General features: G+C 37.4%; 1 protein-coding gene across 1 annotated transcript; it reads left to right on the forward strand.

Moving 5' to 3' along the window:
- Positions 1 to 438: 438 nt before the first annotated feature.
- On the forward strand, positions 439 to 16,618 carry LOC139396394 (interferon-induced very large GTPase 1-like). Its single transcript, XM_071143427.1, has 8 exons — positions 439 to 474; positions 2,790 to 3,189; positions 3,333 to 3,391; positions 4,613 to 4,703; positions 10,217 to 10,272; positions 10,500 to 10,583; positions 11,296 to 11,371; positions 11,686 to 16,618. Exons 1-8 carry the CDS (start codon positions 439 to 441, stop codon positions 16,356 to 16,358), a joined length of 5,475 nt encoding a protein of 1,824 aa, XP_070999528.1. The 3' UTR covers positions 16,359 to 16,618.
- The last annotated feature ends 8,590 nt before the right edge of the window (positions 16,619 to 25,208 follow it).

Here is a 25,208-nt window from a genome sequence, read left to right on the forward strand (position 1 = left end):
AATCAGTAACTCATTATGTAACTCATTATGTAACTCTAGCAGTGAGCATGATTTACAAGAAATCCCATCACTTACTAGAAGGGGGGGGGGGGGGGGGGGTCTGAGCAAGTCAGTTTCTAGTCAGTCAAGGGATTTCTTGTAAATCATGCTCTCTGCTGCAGTTAGTACCAATACTTTCCTGATTAAGACAAGATAACCTTATTCGTATCACTGACTCATTGTCACTCTCATCGTGACATATGGCATATATTATAGGAATACTGTTTGTGTTCTACTTTTAGCCCTGGTTGTCCTGAAAAGATACAGATCATTGAAAATACAGTTTTTGCTGGGATCTCAGTACTGATAGGGTTAATCATGTTCTGATGACGTTGCTCTTGACCTTAGATTACACCCACATCTCTATAAAACATCAGTTGAATTTCCACTTGTAGACATATGACTGTAGGTCCCCAACTCAGCAGGCAGGCAAAGGTAAGGACATCTAGAACTGTACTATTTCAACACCAAACACATTGTTGTGTGTGCAAATACAAATGGCTATGTTTGGTATTTCCAAATTGACATAAAAAAAAGTTTACTTTATACAACTACTTCTGTAATAAGTTGTATGAGTAATATGCGTAATGAGATGTTTTTATGTTCATTGTAACAAGAATAACTGATGTAAATGTGTAATTTCTAGATTATTAAAATAATATAGGCAACACATGCAATATGATGTAGGCATTTTGTCCATTCATCAAATGGACAAATGGGATCGGTGTCCCATCCACGGGACGGTTGAGCTAACTTAGGCTAATGTGATTAGCATGAGGTTGTAAGTAACAAGAAGATTTCCCAGGACACAGACACATCTGATATTGGCAGAAAGCTTAAATGTGTGTTAATCTAACTGCACTGTCCAATTTACAGTAGCTATTACAGTGAAATAATACCATTGTTTGAGGAGAGTATACAGTTTTGGACTTGAAAAGATATTAATAAACCAATTAGTCAGAATAAAATGATCTTGTTTTAAGTCCTTTTCCAAAGTTTTTCAAGATGGGGCAGCAAAGATAGTCACTCTTAACAAACTCAATTCTTGTGTTGGAAACATAAAAAACAGTTCTGTGATCTCAGACGGTAACATCCATGGGATAATCTCAAATTGCATACTCCTTGCATATTTTCTCCTCACCGCCTTCTCAAAACCCATTGGAAAAGGTAAGAGGGGCGGGACCTCTTCTAATCCAATGGGGTTTGAAAAGGAGGCAAGGAGAAAGGAGAAAGGATGCAAGGATTCTGCAATTGAGAATCTCCCCATGACTCTGTAGGGTGAGTAAAGTGCTTAAATATGTTGTCAGCTGCCCTAAGATGGTCTTATAGACAAACATGTACCAGTGAGTCTATTGTATTACAGTTAAGGATGGCCTTCATGCTAACTGATATAAGGTAGAGTGGTAAGATATCTTGTGTTTGTTACAAATCTTAAAGCAGCATGGTAATGTGTGTCTAGTGTGTGCAGGTAAGAACAACTAATGCTATTCTCAAGAACAAGAACTGGGCTCGTTTTGCAAAATGACCATCTGAGACAGTGTAGGAGATTGCTTTCTTGTTCTTGAGAATATCATTTTTTTCTGCATTTAAAGGGGCAGTTAGCGGTTGCTACATCAATTTTTGGACATCAAAATTATTGATATGTACCCATTGATTCTTGAAGAATATAAATGTATAAATGCCTCATGAGCTTAGTTCAACTGTCATACCCTTTCAAAACCCCAAATCCAAGCTTATTTTTGTAAAATGTTTGTAAACAAAGTAAACAAACAAACACTATTGCCTCCAAACATAGTTAAAACTGTTGGTATCATAGATTGTCTGTCCTTGCATCCATAGCTCTGTCGATGAATTTGAGAGTAATTACAATTCTCAATCCCACAGCTTTATACCAAAACAGGGACGGGGATTTGTTAGTTACAACTTCTGATTACCACCATAAAACCAATTTGAGATTAAAGAGGTAATGTTGGGCTACATAAACCTCTCCCTGCAATTTGAGAAATACCCAAGAATGGAACACTGTGGTACTCCAGTATTTCCAGAAAGCTTGTCAGAAGTCATGTCATCAACCTGTACACATTGTGATCTAACACTAAGATAAGCATTAGAAGTGCATAATCTGTATTATATTTTAATGAATTTAAATCCCAGATTGGAGGGCTGTTGACCACAGATTGAACATGTTTTTAAACCTGCTCTTTTAAACTCTTTTATACACTTGGCACTATTTTAACTTACATTCATTGCTGTTGTGTTGTGTCTCGTGTGTAACTATGTATGCTGGTTTCTTGACCAGGGCTCACTTGAAAAAGAGATGTAAATCTGAATGTGACTTCTCTGGTTAAATAAATGTAAAAAATACAAATAAAACGTAATTCCATATTAGCAGACATGCATAAAGATGTCAGCCTCCACGCATTTACCACAAATGCCTTGTTTGTTAAGTTTTCCATATCTAGCTTGTTCTCCGTTACTCTGTTCTGTATCGGCATTAGCAAAGTATGACAGTATATTTTGTAATGTAAGTAAAATGTTGCTAAATATTCAGGGGCAATGCTTTGTTGGTGATCGAGAGAATAATACCACTGACAGCCTGTGTAAGGAGACCAACATTTGACTAATATGAGATCTGTTCTTAGTGTTGGTTGATCATCCACTCGTTTTTTTTGAGTAAACCACTAACAATGTTGTTTTCTTTTTTTTACCTTACTTTGAGAAAATGTAAAAACATATGTTTCCCCTGTCAGACTTTAGAAGACTGCTGCAGCCCGTCCAACTTTAGGTGGTGGGATTCCCCTCCTGGTGGAGTTATAGTGATGGAGAAGAATGATGAGGAGTCACCTGGTGCAACAGGTGGTGAAGGGGATGGAAGAGACATCACACCTGTTCACAACACTGGTACTCCTGATGGTATGGCAGCACTAGGAGTCATGCTACAGGGCTTCATGTTAAATCAACAGCAGTCAATGCAACAGCAACAGCAGTCAATGCAACAGGCAATGCAATCCATGCAGCAGCAGATGCAGCAGCAGATCAGCCAGCTACAGGAGGAGGTGCAGAAAGGAAAGACAAAGCAACAGTGTGTTGTGACCCCTCTACCAGCAGCAAACTCAGACACTCTGACAAGACCAGCTCCTCAGTCTCGAGGTAAGTTGTTAATCAAAAAGATGCAGCTCTTTGAGTATAAATATACAATACACAACAATTCAACAGTTCATAAGCAGTCTGCAAACTAACCACTTTCTGCATGTATGCTGATCTACAGTACTATATCTCACCCTCCATTCTAGACCCAGCAGAGGAGGTATCAGGTGAACACGTTGACAAGAAGGAGGAGGCAGCAGAGATGGTAAGACACAATTACATAAGAAGAAAAGGTCCTAAGAAAGTATCACATTATGATGTCATCTAAAGTTAAAACTGATATTTAAAAACCCTGATGAATTTCCATCCAGGGGCCTCTACATGTTTGTGAAATTCATAGTAATTGAGAGATCACAGGGAAATACTTTGTATTTTTTTAAATTTAACTAGGCAAGTCAGAACAAATTGTTATTTTCAATGACGGCCTAGGAACAGTGGGTTAACTGCCTGTTCAGGGGCAGAACAGTCTTAACAGTCAGTAATAAACCATGTATAAACAGACAGAGCAGGATAATACTGTGTATTAGACAGTAATAAACCATGTATAAACAGAGAGAACAGGGTAATACTGTGTATTAGACATCAGTAATAAACCATGTCTAAACAGAGAACAGAGTAATACTGTGTACTAACAGTCAGTAATAAACCATGTATAAACAGAGAGAACAGGGTAATACTGTGTATTAACAGTCAGTAATAAACCATGTATAAACAGACAGAACAGGGTAATACTGTGTATTAACAGTCAGTAATAAACCATGTATAAACAGACAGAACAGGGTAATACTGTGTATTAACAGTCAGTAATAAACCATGTATAAACAGACAGAAAAGGGTAATACTATGTATTAACAGTCAGTAATAAACTATGTATAGAGCATTTAGAAACAGTTTGCTCACCATTACCCCAACATTTGCAAATTATTTATAGAAAATGTTTGATATATTTCCTTTAATATACATGAGCTGGCGCACACCCAGATAAAAATATTTGATGTAGTGATGACTAACGCCCAATAAACTGTAAGGTATAAAAATAAAGATAGTCCCTGGGAGAGTGTGTGTGTGTATATATATATGAGTGTGCTGCTCTCTTTTTTTTAATATAGCTTATATGATACGTTTCCTTTCACATTCTGTGATTATTATTTTACCATTGATATGTTCTGAGCCATTTTGACACCTTAAAGGGGCATCAAGTACAGCTGGAATGTCTACCAATGGCAGGTCTACCAATGCATCACTTTGCAAAACATTTATAAAGAATGAACAGCAATCGCTTTAGATGAGGGGTTGCAAAAACACTTTACTAGTGATTAGTAAATGGTTAATAAATGGAAATGAGATTAAAAAGTGGTGGAATTTCCCTTTTTATTTTCAAGTTCAGTTTAACCAATGTTATTTATTGATTTAACTGTTTTGTTAGAAATTGGAAGATGTTCAACAGCCTTTGTCCGATGATGAGTCAAAACCAGAGACCGATGGCTCTTCAGAAGGAAACAGAGAAACAACCAAAGGTATTGTCTCCTGTTTTAAAGTTCTTTACACCACCTTTAATTGCCCTTAAACGTCATGTCTGTTAAAACCTCTTAAGGATGACGCGTATTGTTGTTCCTGTACAGGAACCAAAATCAGCGGAAATTTCAGAGCGCCACCTGTAGTACTCGATAAAACTCAAACTTTCATTAAAACACACATGCAAGGTACTCAATTAAAGCTACACTCGTTGTGAATCTAGCCAACATGTCAGATTTGTAAAATGCTTTTCGGCGAAAGCATGAAAGCTATTATCTAACGAGACCTAAACGAAAGATTTAGCGGTAGCCGGCGCTACACAAAACGCAGAAATAAAATATAAAACATTAATTTCTTTGTTGGCACTCCTATATGTCCCATAAACATCACAATTGGGTCTTTTTCCCGATTAAATCCGTCATTGTATACCTAAAATGTCTATTTATAAAGCCCGTCTGATCCAGAAAAAAAAAAAAAAAAAAAAAAACACCTTTACAAGACGCAACGTCACTTTTTAAAATTAAACAAGTTGCCTATAAACTTTTACAAATCACTTCAAACTACTTTTGTAAACCAACTTTAGGTATTAATAAACGTTAATAATCGATCAAATTGATCACGGAGCGATCTGTATTCGATAGCAGCAAGTCTTGAAATCGTCGTCCATTTTTTCACTTTCATAAACTTCCTCGGTGCACCACAAGACAGGAAGTGCCTACACGTCATCCCACCAAGGATAAACCTGCAATAAAATGCCAGTATTGGCGACATCGTGTGGAAGCTGTAGGCATTGTAATGGGAACCTCATCTATTTTCTATCGCCTTAGACAATTCAAAGACTGGCTGATGAATATTTTTTGTGTGTTTTTGGTGAACAGTTTTCCCTGGGATTTTTACTCCTGAACACGTTCTGTTATAGCCACAGACATGATTTAACCAGTTTTAGAAACTTCAGAGTGTTTTCTATACACACATACTTATCATATGCATATACTATATTCCTGGCATGAGTAGCAGGACGTTGAAAAGTTGCGCGATTTTTCACAAAAAGTTGCAAAAATTCGCATGATCTCTAATGACTAAAATGTACATTTTGTCAATGTAATAACTCAAACTATTGAAGTTGGCATAGTAATGGAACGTTATGTAGTAGTAGTAGGAGTCTCATAGTAGTAGAAGTTGAATCAGTAGTAGTAGTATCAAATTATGTAGTAGTAGTATATACAGTAATTATATAGTAGTAGTATATAATTATATAGTAGTAGTAGTATCAAATTATGTAGTAGCAGTAGTATTTAATTTTATAGTAGTAGGAGTAGAAGTATCTAATTATATAGTAGTAGTAAGATCTAATTATATAGTAATAGTGGTATATACTTATATAGTATTAGTAGTAGTAGTAGAAGTATCTAATTATGTAGTATATACGTATGTAGTAGTAGTATATAATTATATAGTAGTCAATAATTATAAACTAGTAGTAGTGTATAATTATATACTAGTAGAAGTATCTAATTATAAAGTAGTAGTAAGATCTAATTATATAGTAGTAGTATATACTTATATAATATTAGTAGTAGAATTATCGAATTATATAGTAGTAGTTGTAACGGCTTTCTTCTGTGGACGAAGGAGATGACCAAAGCGCCGCGTGGTTAGTGTTCATCATGTTTAGTAAAGACAAAATACAAAACAACAAATGTGAAAAAACCGAAACAGTTCTGCTGGTGCAGACACACGAAGACAGAAGACAACCACCCACAAAACCCAACACAAAACAGGCTACCTAAATATGGTTCCCAATCAGAGACAATGACTAACACCTGCCTCTGATTGAGAACCATATCAGGCCAAACATAGAAACGGGAAAACTAGACACAACATAGAATGCCCACTCAGCTCACGTCCTGACAAACACAAAACTATGGTCAGAACGTGACAGTAGTATTATATAATTATGTAGTAGTAGTAGTAGAATACAATTATGCAGTAGTATATACTTATAAAGTAGTAGTAGTATATAATGATATACTTGTAGTAGTATATCATTATATACTAGTACTAGTAGTAGAAGTATCTAATTATATAGTAGAAGTAGTTATAGTAGCAGTAGTATCTAATTATATAGTAGTAGTAGTAGAAGTGGTAGAATCTAGTTATGTAGTAGTAGTAGTAGTGGTAGAATCTAGTTATGTAGTAGTAGTAGTAGTATCTCATTATTGATTAGTTGTAGTATCTAATTATATAGTAGCAGTGGTAGCAGTAGTAGCAGCAACAGTAATAGTAGCAGCAGTAGTAGCAGCAGCAGCATTAGAAGTAATTGTAGCAGTACTGGAAGTTCTAGTAGCAGCAGTAGTATTAAAAGTAGTAGCAGTAGTATTATCTAATTATATAGTAGCAGTATCTAATTCTAGTTGTAGTAGTAGTGGTGGTATCTAATTATATGGTTGTAGTAGTATCTAATTATATAGTTGTAGTAATGGTAGTAGTATCAACTTATATAGTAGATGTATTAATATTATTATTAGTAGTATCTATTTATATAGTAGTAGTATCTAATTATATAGTAGTAGTAGCTAAATATATAGTAGTAGTATCTAATTATATAGTAGTAGTAGTAGTAGTATCTAATTATATAGTAGTAGTAGTAGTAGCTAATTATATAGTAGTAGTATCTAATTATGTTGTAGTAATGGTAGTAGTATCAAATTATATAGTAGATGTATTATTAGTAGTAGTATCTATTTATATAGTAGTATCTAATTATATAGTAGTAGTATCTAATTATGTAGTAGTAGTAGCATCTAATTATATAGTAGTAGTAGTATCTAATTATATAGTAGTAGTATCTAATTATGTAGTAGTAGTAGTATCTAATTATATAGTAGTAGTAGTATCTAATTATATAGTAGTAGTATCTAATTATATAGTAGTAGTAGTATCTAATTATATAGTAGTAGTAGTAGTATCTAATTATATAGTAGTAGTATCAAATTATATAGTAGATGTATTATTATTAGTAGTATATATTTATATAGTAGTAGTATCTAAATCTCTAGTAGTAGTTTGTAATTATATATTAGTAGTAGAAGTAGTATCACTAGTAGTAGTAGTATTTAATTATACAGTAGTATTAATGGTTGTAGTAGTGGTATCTACTTATATAGTTTTAGTTGTACTGATAGTAGTATATAATGTTATAGTCTTAGTTCTAGTAGTATTAGTATCTAATTGTATAGTAGTAGAAGTAGCAGTATTTAATTATATTGTAGTTGTAACGGTTCTTCCTGGGAAGGAGAGGACACACACACCATACATTTCATTGCAAAAAAATATGTTTTATTTTTTATATATATAATACGTATATATTTTTATATTTCATAAAATGGCATTAGCACTTACCCGTCCAGAAGTACGTCCTGTCCTTGCAGAAACAGCTCCTCAGTTCCTGTTTGAATCATAACACTTCAAGATTCCTCAAACAAAAAATCTCACTTTCACTTTGCTTTACATGATTTATTCGCCTTTATATCTTCAATGAAATCGTTGAAACTACAACTTTCCGAAAAACAGCTAAAAAGCCTTACAGCAACTCCTCTGATCGTCAAGGCGAAAATGGAGTTCCCTGCGCATGCGATTACAAACAAGGAATTGTGGTCCAACCCCAAACCATTACATAATGGCTTTTACCTCAGCTCATTGGCTATCTACCCAGCTAGATTTCAATAAGATCAGTGGTCATTGGGCAGAAATAGTCAATCAATGAAGCTTCGCTAAAATTATTGGTGCGTAAGGCAGTCATTTATAGTTGTCTTCAAATCAGCTCACTTCGGTCAATTCTCCCTGCAAAAAAAAAGTGATGTTGGACTGTGTTGCAAACATCCAGAGGAATGCACTGAAACCCACCATGCCGAATGCTCCGTAAAAAATTGATAGAGATGGAATTCACGTCACAAACGGTTTACAAAATATTTCGATTTAGGCTATAAAAATGGATTTTATCAAAGAAAACGGCACTTCATTTGATCAACTATACAAAATAAGAAACCGTGGAAAAACCGACACAGTCCTAACTGGTGCAAACCACAGAGACAGGAACAATCACCCACAAGATACCTAAAGAATATGGCTGCCTAAATATGGTTCCCAATCAGAGACAACGATAAACACCTGCCTCTGATTGAGAACCACTCCAGGCAACCATAGACTTACCTAGAACACTCAACTGAACACAACCCCATAGACTACAAAAAACCCTAGACAAAACAAGACACATAAATCACCCATGTCACACCCTGGCCTAACCAAAATAATAAAGAAAACACAGAATACTAAGGCCAGGGCGTGACAGTAGTAGTAGTAGTAGTAATCGTATCTAATTATATAGTAGTAGTAGCAGTAGTAGTAGTAGTAGTAGTATATCATTAAATAGTGGTAGTAGTAGTATTAGTATGTATTAGTAGTTGTAGTACTATTATAATAATTATTATTATGTAGTAGTAGTAGTAGTAGTGGTAGTAGTAGTATATAATTATGTATATAGTTGGTAGTAATAGTGGTATCTAATTAACCCTTTCACACGTACCATCACACGGGTGTGATCATTCCACAGTGGTCCCTGAAGCATACGATTACACCCGTGTGATTAGGACACTTATTTAGAACTCTTATTTAGAACGGCCAGTTTCGAATGACGCAACAATCAGCGTTTGAGCTGGCCACATTTTTTCTGAAACTATTTACACAAACACAGTCCTTACAAAGTTATGTCCAAAATGTGAGCAGTTTATTTTTGGATGCATTGTTCAGATATTCACAGAAGTAACTATAGCATAACACAATCATCCTAACCGGACAAATGTAGGCTACATTTGTCCTAACGCTAACTGAGGAAAGATTGAGCAACACAAGCGGTCATATTTTCTAACTCTCAGCTTACAAACTACAATATGAATTAGCTAATAGCAATTACTATGTACAGTTGAAGTCGGAAGTTTACATACACCTTAGCCAAATAAATTTAAACTCAGTTTTTCACAATTCCTGACATTTAATCATAGTAAAAATGCCCAGACTTAGGTCAGTTAGGATCTCCACTAAGAATGTGAAATGTCAGAATAATAGTAGAAAGAATGATTTATTTCAGCTTTTATTTCTTTCATCACATTCCCAGGGGGTCAGAAGTTTACATACACTCAAATAGTATTTGTTAGCATTGCCTTTAAATTGTTTAACTTGGGTAAAACGTTTTAGGCAGCCTTCCACAAGCTTCCCACAATAAGTTGGGTGAATTTTGGCCCATTCCTCCTGACAGAGCTGGTGTAACTGAGTCAGGTTTGTAGGCCTCCTTGCTCGCACACGCTTTTTCAGTTCTGCCCACAAATTTTCTATGGGATTGAGGTCAGGGCTTTGTAAGCCAGAGTCATAAACACGGTTTCACTGATCTCACTGCATCTCCCTTCCGCATCTGAGATACTGCCATCACTAAAGTATTATATCTCAACCTCTATTCCAGGTGCAGCAGAGGAGGTATTGGGGAATCACAATGACAAGAAGGAAGAGGAAGAGAGGGTAAGACACACTTTTACATCCTCAGTGATCATGCTGATCATGTTCCTGTAATGTGACATGTTTCATTTCAAGGTTAAAGCTAAATGTTATATAACGTTGCGTTCCAGCTTGTTTCTGTGTAATATACATTTTGAAAATAAGCTATGTAAAGTGAATAACAATAAAACAGTAAATTAACTCTGAATCTAGTGAAATCACTAATTTGTGGATGTATTCTTGACCCAAAGCCCCATCCAGAGATTCCATCTCCTTCCAAACCACTGAAGGGCTGGGAAGAGAAGATTCACCAGGGAGAACAAGGAAAACTAAAAGTGGGTGTTGACTAGGGTTGTGCTGTGTAGGCTACTATGAACATATTTACTTCCATAAAATCCAAGAGTGCAGCCAACCACTGTTGTTGTGCGATCACATTGTGTAATCTTGCTCTAATTAAGTCTAGTGGGTGAGATCTTGAACTTTCTAGGGGTTCACTTTGAAAAAGTTGAATAGTTTATCATGGATAGTTTGATGTTATGGCTGCTGCTTTAACAGGGATATACTGGATCTTCAAATATGATTTAATACCTGTGTTAACAAAAGGCTAAGCTTGTGTTTGAATATATTTAATTCGTTTCATTTGTGATTTTCATGAATAGGAAAAGTTTCTAGGGGTAGTTATGTCCCCTGCGTTATGCTAATTCGTTTGAGGCTATGATTACGATCCCGGATCCGGGATTGCTTGTCGCAAAAGGTTAAAATGGGAAGATACGGGACATATTTATTTAAAAAGTGTAAAGTAACTTTTCTTTTTCCAAACATACTGCCTATCCTGATGCAACATTGGCTATGTCTGTATGATAGGCACCACAACAAGGCAACCACATCCTAATGTGAATTAAACCAAAGCTCGGCATGCCAGACTAGGCATTAATGTGCCATTATTCGAAATGGAAGCTATTGTGCTTTATCCTCAACAGACCAGAATTGTAGATTCAATGTCATAATAAATTAAACATGTTAACATGTGAATTCAACTTTTTATAGAATATTGAGCCAGTGCCAAAAGCCAGAGATGAGTTGAAGCCAAAGAAGGAGGGTTCCTCAGGAGAAACACCCCAAGGTACCACGACATTTCACTTTCAATAGCATTATTAATAAGCATTTTGGTTTGACATGTGTGCACTGTTCCAGCATTTATACACATTTGTAATCATTATAAGTATTTGTAAGAATTGTACATTTTCATTTCTGAATTCACATTTAAATGTTAGCTTCCATTTTTGTGAGTCATTGAGTCACAGAGATGGTCTGCCTCTGCCTTCTGTAACCTTATCCAAAGTACAGTGTAAAACACCTGTTGGTGTGCTTTTCTGCTATACTTTGAAGAGGAAATTGTATTTGTTATCATGGTTATCTTTTCATTTCTATTTACAGGATCCTGTCTCAAGGAGCTGTTGTCAAAGACTGGACTAGAAGATCATTATGAAAACAAGCTGACGTTAAGTACTGTCCTTGAGATAAATGCTGATACTACATCAGATGAACCTCTTACCACTATGCAGTCACTTCCACGGGCCTTCCTTAAGAAATTAATGATGGCAAATGTGAATGCAAGGAGTGTTAAATGTCTGACCACTGACCAGGAGGTTTCCTATTATGATGTAGACAACCTGGACACTGACTCTGATACTAGTGATGTCATTAATCCACTGGACCTGATAACTGCCCTGTTTCTGTGCTCAGATGGTTTCCTGCAGCAGGAGATGGTCCAGAAAATGTCCATGTGTCAGTTTGCTGTTCCTCTTCTGCTGCCCAACTGTGACACAGAACAAATCACTTTGATGCTGTGGGCCTTGAGGGACATAGTGAGGAAGTTCAGACAATCTTCCCAAACAGCCACAAATGCTTTTGTGGAGGACAGAATTGTTGTCTCTGATATTCCTATGGTGTCCTTTGTTAGGCTAGGAAAGAGCAGCTTGTCCAAGTCTAATATTTTGAACAAGTTGCTTAGTAACCCTCAACAGTACCATGATACATTTGTTCATCATGATATGGAATGTGGAGATGTCCCTTTGCAAATCTCAAATGGACTGGTTGAAATCAGCTGGTACTTTCCATGTGGGAACAGAAACATAGACATGTTCACCAAGCCTGTGGTGGTGGCCAATCTCAGAGGAGACATCAGGTCCTTTGAAACACAGTTCTCCTTTCTGTGTCAAACATCAGCTGCAGTTTACATTTTCACTGATGATTTCGAGGCCGATCTCAAGGTTTTGGAAGGAAGAATCACCAAAGCAGAGTTATTTCTGGTTGTCAACTCTCAGAATAAAACATTCAGGGTAGACACATTGAAGAAAATAATCACAAACTACAGTATCAACCCAACAAATGTGATTGTGAAGAAGAAGCAGAATGATGCAGAATTCGTCAAAATCCTGAAGTCGTCTGTGGGTGATGTCATGGAAAAAAGTAAAAACATATTGACAATTGAAAACATGGCTGATGTGGCTCATCAGTTTGGGATTCTGGTTGATGAAGACAGTGATGACTGTCAGAGTGCCAGGAAGATGGCAGATGAAATCACCAGGAACATCAAAGACACAATTCAATTCAAAGACAAACAGCTACCCTTACAGGGAACAATCTGGAAAGAGCTTTCCCAGTTGGAGAAAGAGAGATGTAGACTGAGAAAAGCAGGAGGTCAAGAAATTGAACACTACAAGAGCTCTCTGAAGAGGAAGGAGGAAGAGCTGAGAAAGAAGCAACATACATGTGATATGTCAGATGCAATGGCAAGCTTCATTTTTGGAATGTCAAGATCAGGACCTGAGCGTTCCTATTTCCTCAAATGGATGCGGATAAATCTGGACAATCTGTCACGGCAGAACCTGTCTGCTTTGCGGGACCGGTACAAAGATCTTTGCCAAAATTCTCCAGAGAAAAAAGACCAAATTAAAAATTTGGATAAGCAATTATCTGACTGTTCCTTGGGTCTTGAACACTTCCTGCGTGAGTTGGGCCAGTTATATGAAGCCGCCTGCTCCCTCCCTGAAGACAGCCCTCAAAGGGAACAGATGGAGCATCTCCCTGGATTGTGTGCTCAGATGCTGTTGGATGGTTTCCCCATTGAGCTTGTGGATGGAGATGCATCAAATATCCCCCTGAAATGGATGTCAGCTGTACTGACTCAGCTTCATACTCTTGTGGACTCTAACAGCAAGATCCGGGTGATCACAGTTTTAGGGGTCCAAAGCACAGGGAAGTCCACTCTCCTCAACACCATGTTTGGGGTCCAGTTTGCTGTCAGCAGTGGAAGATGCACCAGAGGGGCCTTCATGCTGCTGATTAAAGTCAACAAAGAACTCAAGGAGGAGCTGAAATGTGACTTCATCATGGTGATTGACACAGAGGGGTTGAAATCACCAGAGTTGGCTCAACTAGATGATAGCTATGAACATGACAATGAACTGGCCACACTGGTAATTGGACTCAGTGATGTCACTATCATCAACATTGCCATGGAGAACTCCACAGAGATGAAAGACATTCTACAGATTGTTGTTCATGCTTTTATCAGGATGCAGGAAGTGGGGAAGAAGCCGATATGTCATTTTGTGCACCAGAATGTGTCAGACATGTCTGCTCATGACAACAACATGAGGGACAGGAAGAAGTTGTTGGAACAGTTGAATGAAATGACCCAGGCAGCAGCCAGAATGGAGAAGAAGGAGGATATCACTAAGTTCACTGACGTGATGGATTATGATCCAGACACAAGCAGCTGCTACATCCCAGGACTCTGGCATGGGACTCCCCCTATGTCTCCAGTCAATGCAGGATACAGTGAGGCTGTTTACAGCTTCAAGAAGACCTTGATGAAAGATTTCAGAAAATGCCAGAAAAATGATGACTTGACACATTTCTTGAAGTGGACACAAAGCTTGTGGGAGGCAGTGAAGTTTGAGAAATTCATCTTTAGTTTCAGAAACAGTTTGGTTGCAGATGCATACGCCAGATTATGTTCTGAGTACAATAGTTGGAAATGGGCCTTCCAGAAGGAGATGTATAAATGGATGGTGAGTGCTGAAACTGAAATATCCAATATTGTCATGACAGATCAACATCCTCAGAGGTCCATAAGAGATGTGCAAAACGACTTGTTGAGAGAAGCATCTAAGAAGCTTGCAGAGGGAGAAAAAGAAATCCAAGACAATCTAGTAAAATACTTTAAACAGAAAGATGGCCATGTCAATCTGGTGGAAAAATTCAAGGAGGACTTTGTGTCCAGTGCCAAAACACTGAGAAAAGAGATAGAAAACACAGTGAAGAACAAATTGCTAGGAACTGTTGAAATTAATGAGGGAATGACAGAACTGAACAACATCAAGAGTTCACAGACAAAAACAATGGAAAAGAAGGTTCTGACTCTGCTGCAGAACTGTAGAAAGAAAGAATCTGTTCTATCAGATGTATCCCTCAGTGAAGAGTTTGACATCATGTGGAAGAACACTCTGTCTGAGATAACTTTCAAAGGACTCCAAAGAAGAGATGTGGCTCTTGATGCCTTCCTCATGTTACGTGATAATCTGACAACAAGGGGGAGTCATGTCAACAAGATGTTGGTTGTAAACAGTCTGGTGGATTGTGGGAGAAAAGCTTTTGTTTTGGAATCAGAGAGTTGGTGGCAGCAGGCTAAAAACACAGTAAAGCACTGGGATCCCAACCATCACAGGAAAAAACTACAAGACCTCTGTGATGATATCATAAAACAGTGTCTGGAGTTTGTAACCCAGAGGGTGAAAAGCAAGACCGATTACCATGACACTCACATCAAAGAACTGCTTATAATAATTGACAAAACATTGCAACAACACACAGAAGTTAAAGCCAATGAGGAATGTGAGGTTTCTCTCAAACAACACATCTGTGGCAGAGCAGCCAGAGAGTTTCAGAAGATGCATGATGAGTTCATTGAAGTCAATGACCCAAGGAATTGTCTGGAAAAGTCTAAGAACAAGTACCTTACTGAGTTCAAAGACTTGTTTCATAACCGAGACCAGTGCCTAAAGAAAGCAAAGGAGTTCACGAAGCGTTGTCTAGAGCCAGCTGTAAAGGACTATGTGACCAACATGATTGGTCCTGATGTGGTTGATGAAGTGAAGACAGGTGAAGGGTCAGAGGATTACAGCACAAACGGGGCTTTCCAGTTCTCCATTTTGAAACAACTCCTGACTGATAAAAACTTTGCGAAATACACTGAGTACATAAACCATTATGAAAGCTTTGTGAAGGACTGGCTGTTTGACCAAATTGTCCAACGACTTTCAAAGGAGAACAGTCTGAAGAAATTGGAGAATAAACATCTTTCAGAGATGGTCAAGATAATCACTGACACAATCTCTAACATCAGAGAAACAACTGACACAAAAAATGTAAATGATGTCAAGACATTCATTCAGAACATCTGCAGAGCCCTTAAAGAGAAGCTGGTCCTCAAGGATGCTCTGGAGTCCATCTTGATTCTGAATACTGCAGACACAAAACAGTTTGCTGTCTACCTCACAGAGTTTGTGGAAGAAATGAAGCAGTCACTTGCATCTAAGTATGACAAGGGAGGAGACATCAAAGAGAGACTCAGATCTCTGCCATTCAAGCCTCAGGATGAGATGTTCACCAGTCTGTTTGGCTGTGGGAAGAAATGTCCCTTCTGTGGTGCACCCTGTGAAGCAGGAGGTAAAGAGCATACCAAACACCATTCTTCCATTCACCGTCCACAAGGTATCTATGGTTATAGGGATCATTGTTCACAGAAATTAGTAATAGAGATATGTTCATCTCTTGTGGTTAGTGACACATCATTCTCCAACGCCAAGACTGGAGGAACATTTCACCCCTACAAGGACTATCAGACACATTACCCTGACTGGACCATAACTGGAGATTCCAGCATGGAGGCTTCAGACTACTGGAAGTATGTGATGGCCACTTTCAATAAGAGAATAGCTGAGGAAGAAAAGGCACTTCCTGCTGATATCCCATGGGACTGGAAGGCTTTAACACCTGATGATGCATTGACAAGCTTGAAAAAGTCATTCAACATGAAATAAAGTGGAGTGCTATATAATAACTTGTTGACCAAAACATGGTTGACTTTTCATAGACTTAACAACCAGAAATGACATCACAGAATCAAAATATGTAAGGCCGGTTGCCTCAATACAGTTTAAAAAAAATAATATGCAGATCTGTCCATACCCGATGCAATTTTGAGAAGAAAAAAAATGCAGAATGGAAAACATATTTTATTCAATATGCATTCATAAATTATATGACATCTAGCTATTTAAAGATCTGACGTTCCATAATGAAATATGTAGCTAACACTGAGTTTGATGTGAAAGGAATAACATTTTCTCACCAGATGTAGATGTAAGAAAAGTGCTTTAAGCTAATTCAGAAATCCTACAAATAAGAAAAGTACACCGACAGGTAAATACAGAACTAGTCTGACATTGTTCATTTAGTTTCAATTATAATAATTATATTTATAATAATCATTACTTACCATTTAACCTATGTCCTTTATGCATTAGAAGGGACTGCATGATTCAGTGGGAAAAAGTTGGCTTGACTTTTGTTTTTGTTATTCAACCTTTTGTTTTCATCTTAATGTAATTTTATTGACATTTTCAAGGTTTTTGTTGAAGTACAACCCTTCCACCGTTGTGTATTAAAATATTATTGGACCTGAAGAACCTGTCATAGAGTCCTTGAGTCGTCTAAACACTCCTCTATGGATCTGAAATCAAAATGTAATTTTCAGTTTAAATCTGGGATTTGAAAAAGAACAAAACAGCATCTGACCACTTGTTTACTAGTTTATCCCTCTTTACCCAAAAGTAGTCATAACACAGACATCTGGGATCTCAACACCACTGTTCTTCTCACATCTACACAACTATAACAGGTCAGTTATCTGGTTATAGTATAGTCTTCTGATATCTACACTACTATAACAGGTCAGTTATCTGGTGATAGTATAGTGTTTATATCTACACTACTATAACAGGTCAGTTATCTGGTGATAGTATAGTGTTGACATCTACACTACTATAACAGGTCAGTTATCTGGTGATAGTATAGTGTTCTGATATCTACACTACTATAACAGGTCAGTTATCTGGTGATAGTATAGTGTTGACATCTACACTACTATAACAGGTCAGTTATCTGGTGATAGTATAGTGTTGACATCTACACTATAACAGGTCAGTTATCTGGTGATAGTATAGTGTTGACATCTACACTACTATAACAGGTCAGTTATCTGGTGATAGTATAGTGTTGACATCTACACTATAACAGGTCAGTTATCTGGTGATAGTATAGTGTTGACATCTACACTACTATAACAGGTCAGTTATCTGGTGATAGTATAGTGTTGACATCTACACTACTATAACAGGTCAGTTATCTGGTGATAGTATAGTGTTGATATCTACACTACTATAACAGATCAGTTATCTGGTGATAGTATAGTGTTGACATCTACACTACTATAACAGGTCAGTTATCTGGTGATAGTATAGTGTTCTGACATCTACACTACTATAACAGGTCAGTTATCTGGTGATAGTATAGTGTTCTGACATCTACACTACTATAACAGGTCAGTTATCTGGTGATAGTATAGTGTTGACATCTACACTACTATAACAGGTCAGTTATCTGGTGATAGTATAGTGTTGACATCTACACTACTATAACAGGTCAGTTATCTGGTGATAGTATAGTGTTCTGACATCTACACTACTATAACAGGTCAGTTATCTGGTGATAGTATAGTGTTGACATCTACACTACTATAACAGGTCAGTTATCTGGTAAAAGTATAGTGTTGACATCTACACTACTATAACAGGTCAGTTATCTGGTGATAGTATAGTGTTGATATCTACACTACTATAACAGATCAGTTATCTGGTGATAGTATAGTGTTCTGACATCTACACTACTATAACAGGTCAGTTATCTGGTGATAGTATAGTGTTGACATCTACACTACTATAACAGGTCAGTTATCTGGTGATAGTATAGTGTTCTGACATCTACACTATAACAGGTCAGTTATCTGGTGATAGTATAGTGTTGACATCTACACTACTATAACAGGTCAGTTATCTGGTGATAGTATAGTGTTGACATCTACACTACTATAACAGGTCAGTTATCTGGTGATAGTATAGTGCTGACATCTACACTACTATAACAGGTCAGTTATCTGGTGATAGTATAGTGTTGATATCTACACTACTATAACAGGTCAGTTATCTGGTGATAGTATAGTGTTGACATCTACACTACTATAACAGGTCAGTTATCTGGTGATAGTATAGTTTTGACATCTACACTACTATAACAGGTCAGTTATCTGGTGATAGTATAGTGTTGACATCTACACTACTATAACAGGTCAGTTATCTGGTGATAGTATAGTGTTCTGACATCTACACTACTATAACAGGTCAGTTATCTGGTGATAGTATAGTGTTGACATCTACACTACTATAACAGGTCAGTTATCTGGTGATAGTATAGTGTTGACATCTACACTACTATAACAGGTCAGTTATCTGGTGATAGTATAGTGTTGATATCTACACTACTATAACAGGTCAGTTATCTGGTGATAGTATAGTGTTCTGACTTCTACACTACTATAACAGGTCAGTTATCTGGTGATAGTATAGTGTTGATATCTACACTACTATAACAGGTCAGTTATCTGAAGATAGTATAGTGTTGACATCTACACTACTATAACAGGTCAGTTATCTGGTGAGAGTATAGTGTTCTGATATCTACACTACTATAACAGGTCAGTTATCTGGTGATAGTATAGTGTTCTGATATCTACACTACTATAACAGGTCAGTTATCTAGTGATAGTATAGTGTTGACATCTACACTACTATAACAGGTCAGTTATCTGGTGATAGTATAGTTCTGACATCTACACTACTATAACAGGTCAGTTATCTGGTGATAGTATAGTGTTGACATCTACACTACTATAACAGGTCAGTTATCTGGTGATAGTATAGTGTTGACATCTACACTACTATAACAGGTCAGTTATCTGGTGATAGTATAGTGTTGACATCTACACTACTATAACAGGTCAGTTATCTGGTGATAGTATAGTGTTCTGACATCTACACTACTATAACAGGTCAGTTATCTGGTGATAGTATAGTGTTGACATCTACACTACTATAACAGGTCAGTTATCTGGTGATAGTATAGTGTTGACATCTACACTACTATAACAGGTCAGTTATCTGGTGATAGTATAGTGTTCTGACATCTACACTACTATAACAGGTCAGTTATCTGGTGATAGTATAGTGTTGACATCTACACTACTATAACAGGTTAGTTATCTGGTGATAGTATAGTGTTGACATCTACACTACTATAACAGGTCAGTTATCTGAAGATAGTATAGTGTTGACATCTACACTACTATAACAGGTCAGTTATCTGGTGATAGTATAGTGTTGACATCTACACTACTATAACAGGCCAGTTATCTGGTGATAGTATAGTGTTGACATCTACACTACTATAACAGGTCAGTTATCTGGTGATAGTATAGTGTTGATATCTACACTACTATAACAGGTCAGTTATCTAGTGATAGTATAGTGTTGACATCTACACTATAACAGGTCAGGTATCTGGTGATAGTATAGTGTTGACATCTACACTACTATAACAGGTCAGTTATCTGGTGATAGTATAGTGTTCTGACATCTACACTACTATAACAGGTCAGTTATCTGGTGATAGTATAGTGTTGACATCTACACTACTATAACAGGTCAGTTATCTGGTGATAGTATAGTGTTGACATCTACACTACTATAACAGGTCAGTTATCTGGTGATAGTATAGTGTTGACATCTACACTACTATAACAGGTCAGTTATCTGGTGATAGTATAGTGTTGACATCTACACTACTATAACAGGTCAGTTATCTGGTGATAGTATAGTGTTGATATCTACACTACTATAACAGGTCAGTTATCTGGTGATAGTATAGTGTTGACATCTACACTATAACAGGTCAGTTATCTGGTGATAGTATAGTGTTGACATCTACACTACTATAACAAGTCAGTTATCTGGTGATAGTATTGTGTTGACATCTACACTACTATAACAGGTCAATTATCTGGTGATAGTATAGTGTTCTGACATCTACACTACTATAACAGGTCAGTTATCTGGTGATAGTATAGTGTTGATATCTACACTACTATAACAGGTCAGTTATCTGGTGATAGTATAGTGTTCTGACATCTACACTACTATAACAGGTCAGTTATCTGGTGATAGTATAGTTTTGACATCTACACTACTATAACAGGTCAGTTATCTGGTGATAGTATAGTGTTCTGATATCTACACTACTATAACAGGTCAGTTATCTGGTGATAGTATAGTGTTCTGACATCTACACTACTATAACAGGTCAGTTATCTGGTGATAGTATAGTGTTGATATCTACACTACTATAACAGGTCAGTTATCTGGTGATAGTATAGTGTTCTGACATCTACACTACTATAACAGGTCAGTTATCTGGTGATAGTATAGTGTTGACATCTACACTACTATAACAGGTCAGTTATCTGGTGATAGTATAGTGTTGACATCTACACTACTATAACAGGTCAGTTATCTGGTGATAGGATAGTGTTGACATCTACACTACTATAACAGGTCAGTTATCTGGTGATAGTATAGTGTTGACATCTACACTACTATAACAGGTCAGTTATCTGGTGATAGTATAGTGTTGACATCTACACTACTATAACAAGTCAGTTATCTGGTGATAGTATTGTGTTGACATCTACACTACTATAACAGGTCAGTTATCTGGTGATAGTATAGTGTTGACATCTACACTACTATAACAGGTCAGTTTTCTGGTGATAGTATAATGTTCTGACATCTACACTATAACAGGTCAGTTATCTGGCAAAAATTGCTCAGATACACGAATACGATATAAGATTCAAAATGTGTGAATCTTGCCTTTAACATTCCAGAATCCTTCCTGAATCACACTCGTGTTCTGTTCCATGTTCAGCCATAGACATGTTCCACAGACAGCAAGACTGGTTTTAATAAACATAATGAACAGATTGCAGCACACTGTGTTCATTATTAACACAATAAACATGTTTTAACAATACAATGTTTATTATACATTGACTACAGATCATTACTTTTTCTGTCCCAATGACATAGGATTTGACTAATTACCGAACAGTCCCCATAACCTGGTTTATACCGTAGTGACGTTAACCCAACACCTACTGAGTTTATACTGTTGTGACCTTAACCCAACACCTAGCAACCTCATGACCTGGTCTATACTGAGTTTATACTGTAATGACCTTAACCCAACACCTAGCAACCTCATGACCTGGTCTATACTGAGTTTATACTGTAGTGACCTTAACCCAACACCTAGCAACCTCATAACCTGGTCTATACTGAGTTTATACTGTAGTGACCTTAACCCAACACCTAGCAACCTCATAACCTGGTCTATACTGAGTTTATACTGTAGTGACCTTAACCCAACACCTAGCAACCTCATAACCTGGTCTATACTGAGTTTATACTGTAGTGACCTTAACCCAACACCTAGCAACCTCATAACCTGGTCTATACTGAGTTTATACTGTAGTAACCTTAACCCAACACCTAGCAACCTCATAACCTGGTCTATACTGAGTTTATACTGTAGTAACCTTAACCCAACACCTAGCAACCTCATAACCTGGTCTATACTGAGTCTATACTGTAGTGACCTTAACCCAACACCTAGCAACCTCATAACCTGGTCTATACTGAGTCTATACTATAGTGACCTTAACCCAACACCTAGCAACCTCATAACCTGGTCTATACTGAGTTTATACTATAGTGACCTTAACCCAACACCTAGCAACCTCATAACCTGGTCTATACTGAGTTTATACTGTAGTGACCTTAACCCAACACCTAGCAACCTCATAACCTGGTCTACACTGAGTTTATACTATAGTGACCTTAACCCAACACCTAGCAACCTCATAACCTGGTCTATACTGAGTTTATACTGTAGTGACCTTAACCCAACACCTAGCAACCTCATAACCTGGTCTATACTGAGTTTATACTGTAGTGACCTTAACCCAACACCTAGCAACCTCATAACCTGGTCTATACTGAGTTTATACTGTAGTAACCTTAACCCAACACCTAGCAACCTTATAACCTGGTCTATACTGAGTTTATACTGTAGTGACCTTAACCCAACACCTAGCAACCTCATAACCTGGTCTATACTGAGTTTATACTGTAGTGACCTTAACCCAACACCTAGCAACCTCATAACCTGGTCTATACTGAGTTTATACTATAGTGACCTTAACCCAACACCTAGCAACCTCATAACCTGGTCTATACTGAGTTTATACTGTAGTGACCTTAACCCAACACCTAGCAACCTCATAACCTGGTCTATACTGAGTTTATACTATAGTGACCTTAACCCAACACCTAGCAACCTCATAACCTGGTCTATACTGAGTTTATACTGTAGTGACCTTAACCCAACACCTAGCAACCTCATAACCTGGTCTATACTGAGTTTATACTATAGTGACCTTAACCCAACACCTAGCAACCTCATAACCTGGTCTATACTGAGTTTATACTGTAGTGACCTTAACCCAACACCTAGCAACCTCATAACCTGGTCTATACTGAGTTTATACTGTAGTGACCTTAACCCTACACCTAGTGTAGCAACCTCATAACCTGGTATATACTGAGTCTATACTGTAGTGACCTTAACCCTACACCTAGCAACCTCATAACCTGGTCTATACTGAGTTTATACTGTAGTGACCTTAACCCAACACCTAGCAACCTCATAACCTGGTCTATACTGAGTTTATACTGTAGTGACCTTAACCCTACACCTAGTGTAGCAACCTCATAACCTGGTCTATACTGAGTATATACTGTAGTGACCTTAACCCTACACCTAGCAACCTCATAACCTGGTCTATACTGAGTATATACTGTAGTGACCTTAACCCTACACCTAGCAACCTCATAACCTGGTCTATACTGAGTTTATACTGTAGTGACCTTAACCCAACACCTAGCAACCTCATAACCTGGTCTATACTGAGTTTATACTGTAGTGACCTTAACCCAACACCTAGCAACCTCATAACCTGGTCTATACTGAGTTTATACTGTAGTGACCTTAACCCAACACCTAGCAACCTCATAACCTGGTCTATACTGAGTGTATACTGTAGTAACCTTAACCCAACACCTAGCAACCTCATAACCTGGTCTATACTGAGTTTATACTGTAGTGACCTTAACCCAACACCTAGCAACCTCATAACCTGGTCTATACTGAGTTTATACTGTAGTGACCTTAACCCAACACCTAGCAACCTCATAACCTGGTCTATACTGAGTTTATACTATAGTGACCTTAACCCAACACCTAGCAACCTCATAACCTGGTCTATACTGAGTTTATACTATAGTGACCTTAACCCAACACCTAGCAACCTCATAACCTGGTCTATACTGAGTTTATACTGTAGTGACCTTAACCCAACACCTAGCAACCTCATAACCTGGTCTATACTGAGTTTATACTATAGTGACCTTAACCCAACACCTAGCAACCTCATAACCTGGTCTATACTGAGTTTATACTGTAGTGACCTTAACCCAACACCTAGCAACCTCATAACCTGGTCTATACTGAGTTTATACTGTAGTGACCTTAACCCTACACCTAGTGTAGCAACCTCATAACCTGGTATATACTGAGTCTATACTGTAGTGACCTTAACCCTACACCTAGCAACCTCATAACCTGGTCTATACTGAGTTTATACTGTAGTGACCTTAACCCAACACCTAGCAACCTCATAACCTGGTCTATACTGAGTTTATACTGTAGTGACCTTAACCCTACACCTAGTGTAGCAACCTCATAACCTGGTCTATACTGAGTTTATACTGTAGTGACCTTAACCCAACACCTAGCAACCTCATAACCTGGTCTATACTGAGTATATACTGTAGTGACCTTAACCCTACACCTAGCAACCTCATAACCTGGTCTATACTGAGTTTATACTGTAGTGACCTTAACCCAACACCTAGCAACCTCATAACCTGGTCTATACTGAGTTAATACTGTAGTGACCTTAACCCTACACCTAGCAACCTCATAACCTGGTCTATACTGAGTTTATACTGTAGTGACCTTAACCCAACACCTAGCAACCTCATAACCTGGTCTATACTGAGTTTATACTGTAGTGACCTTAACCCAACACCTAGCAACCTCATAACCTGGTCTATACTGAGTTTATACTGTAGTGACCTTAACCCAACACCTAGCAACCTCATAACCTGGTCTATACTGAGTTTATACTGTAGTGACCTTAACCCAACACCTAGCAACCTCATAACCTGGTCTATACTGAGTTTATACTGTAGTGACCTTAACCCAACACCTAGCAACCTCATAACCTGGTCTATACTGAGTTTATACTGTAGTAACCTTAACCCAACACCTAGCAACCTTATAACCTGGTCTATACTGAGTTTATACTGTAGTGACCTTAACCCAACACCTAGCAACCTCATAACCTGGTCTATACTGAGTTTATACTGTAGTGACCTTAACCCAACACCTAGCAACCTCATAACCTGGTCTATACTGAGTTTATACTATAGTGACCTTAACCCAACACCTAGCAACCTCATAACCTGGTCTATACTGAGTTTATACTATAGTGACCTTAACCCAACACCTAGCAACCTCATAACCTGGTCTATACTGAG

Source organism: Oncorhynchus clarkii, unplaced genomic scaffold (assembly GCF_045791955.1).
Source record: "Oncorhynchus clarkii lewisi isolate Uvic-CL-2024 unplaced genomic scaffold, UVic_Ocla_1.0 unplaced_contig_13758_pilon_pilon, whole genome shotgun sequence".
Lineage (NCBI taxonomy): Eukaryota > Metazoa > Chordata > Actinopteri > Salmoniformes > Salmonidae > Oncorhynchus > Oncorhynchus clarkii.

What these genes read in the sequence shown, in the direction of transcription:
- LOC139396394 (XM_071143427.1), top strand. Translation starts at nt 439, where the DNA reads ATGACTGTAGGTCCCCAACTCAGCAGGCAGGCAAAG. An exon ending in ACCAGCTCCTCAGTCTCGAG is followed by an intron (nt 3,190 to 3,332) that starts GTAAGTTGTTAA and finishes CCTCCATTCTAG; the next exon opens with ACCCAGCAGAGGAGGTATCA. An exon ending in GAGAACAAGGAAAACTAAAA is followed by an intron (nt 10,584 to 11,295) that starts GTGGGTGTTGAC and finishes AACTTTTTATAG; the next exon opens with AATATTGAGCCAGTGCCAAA.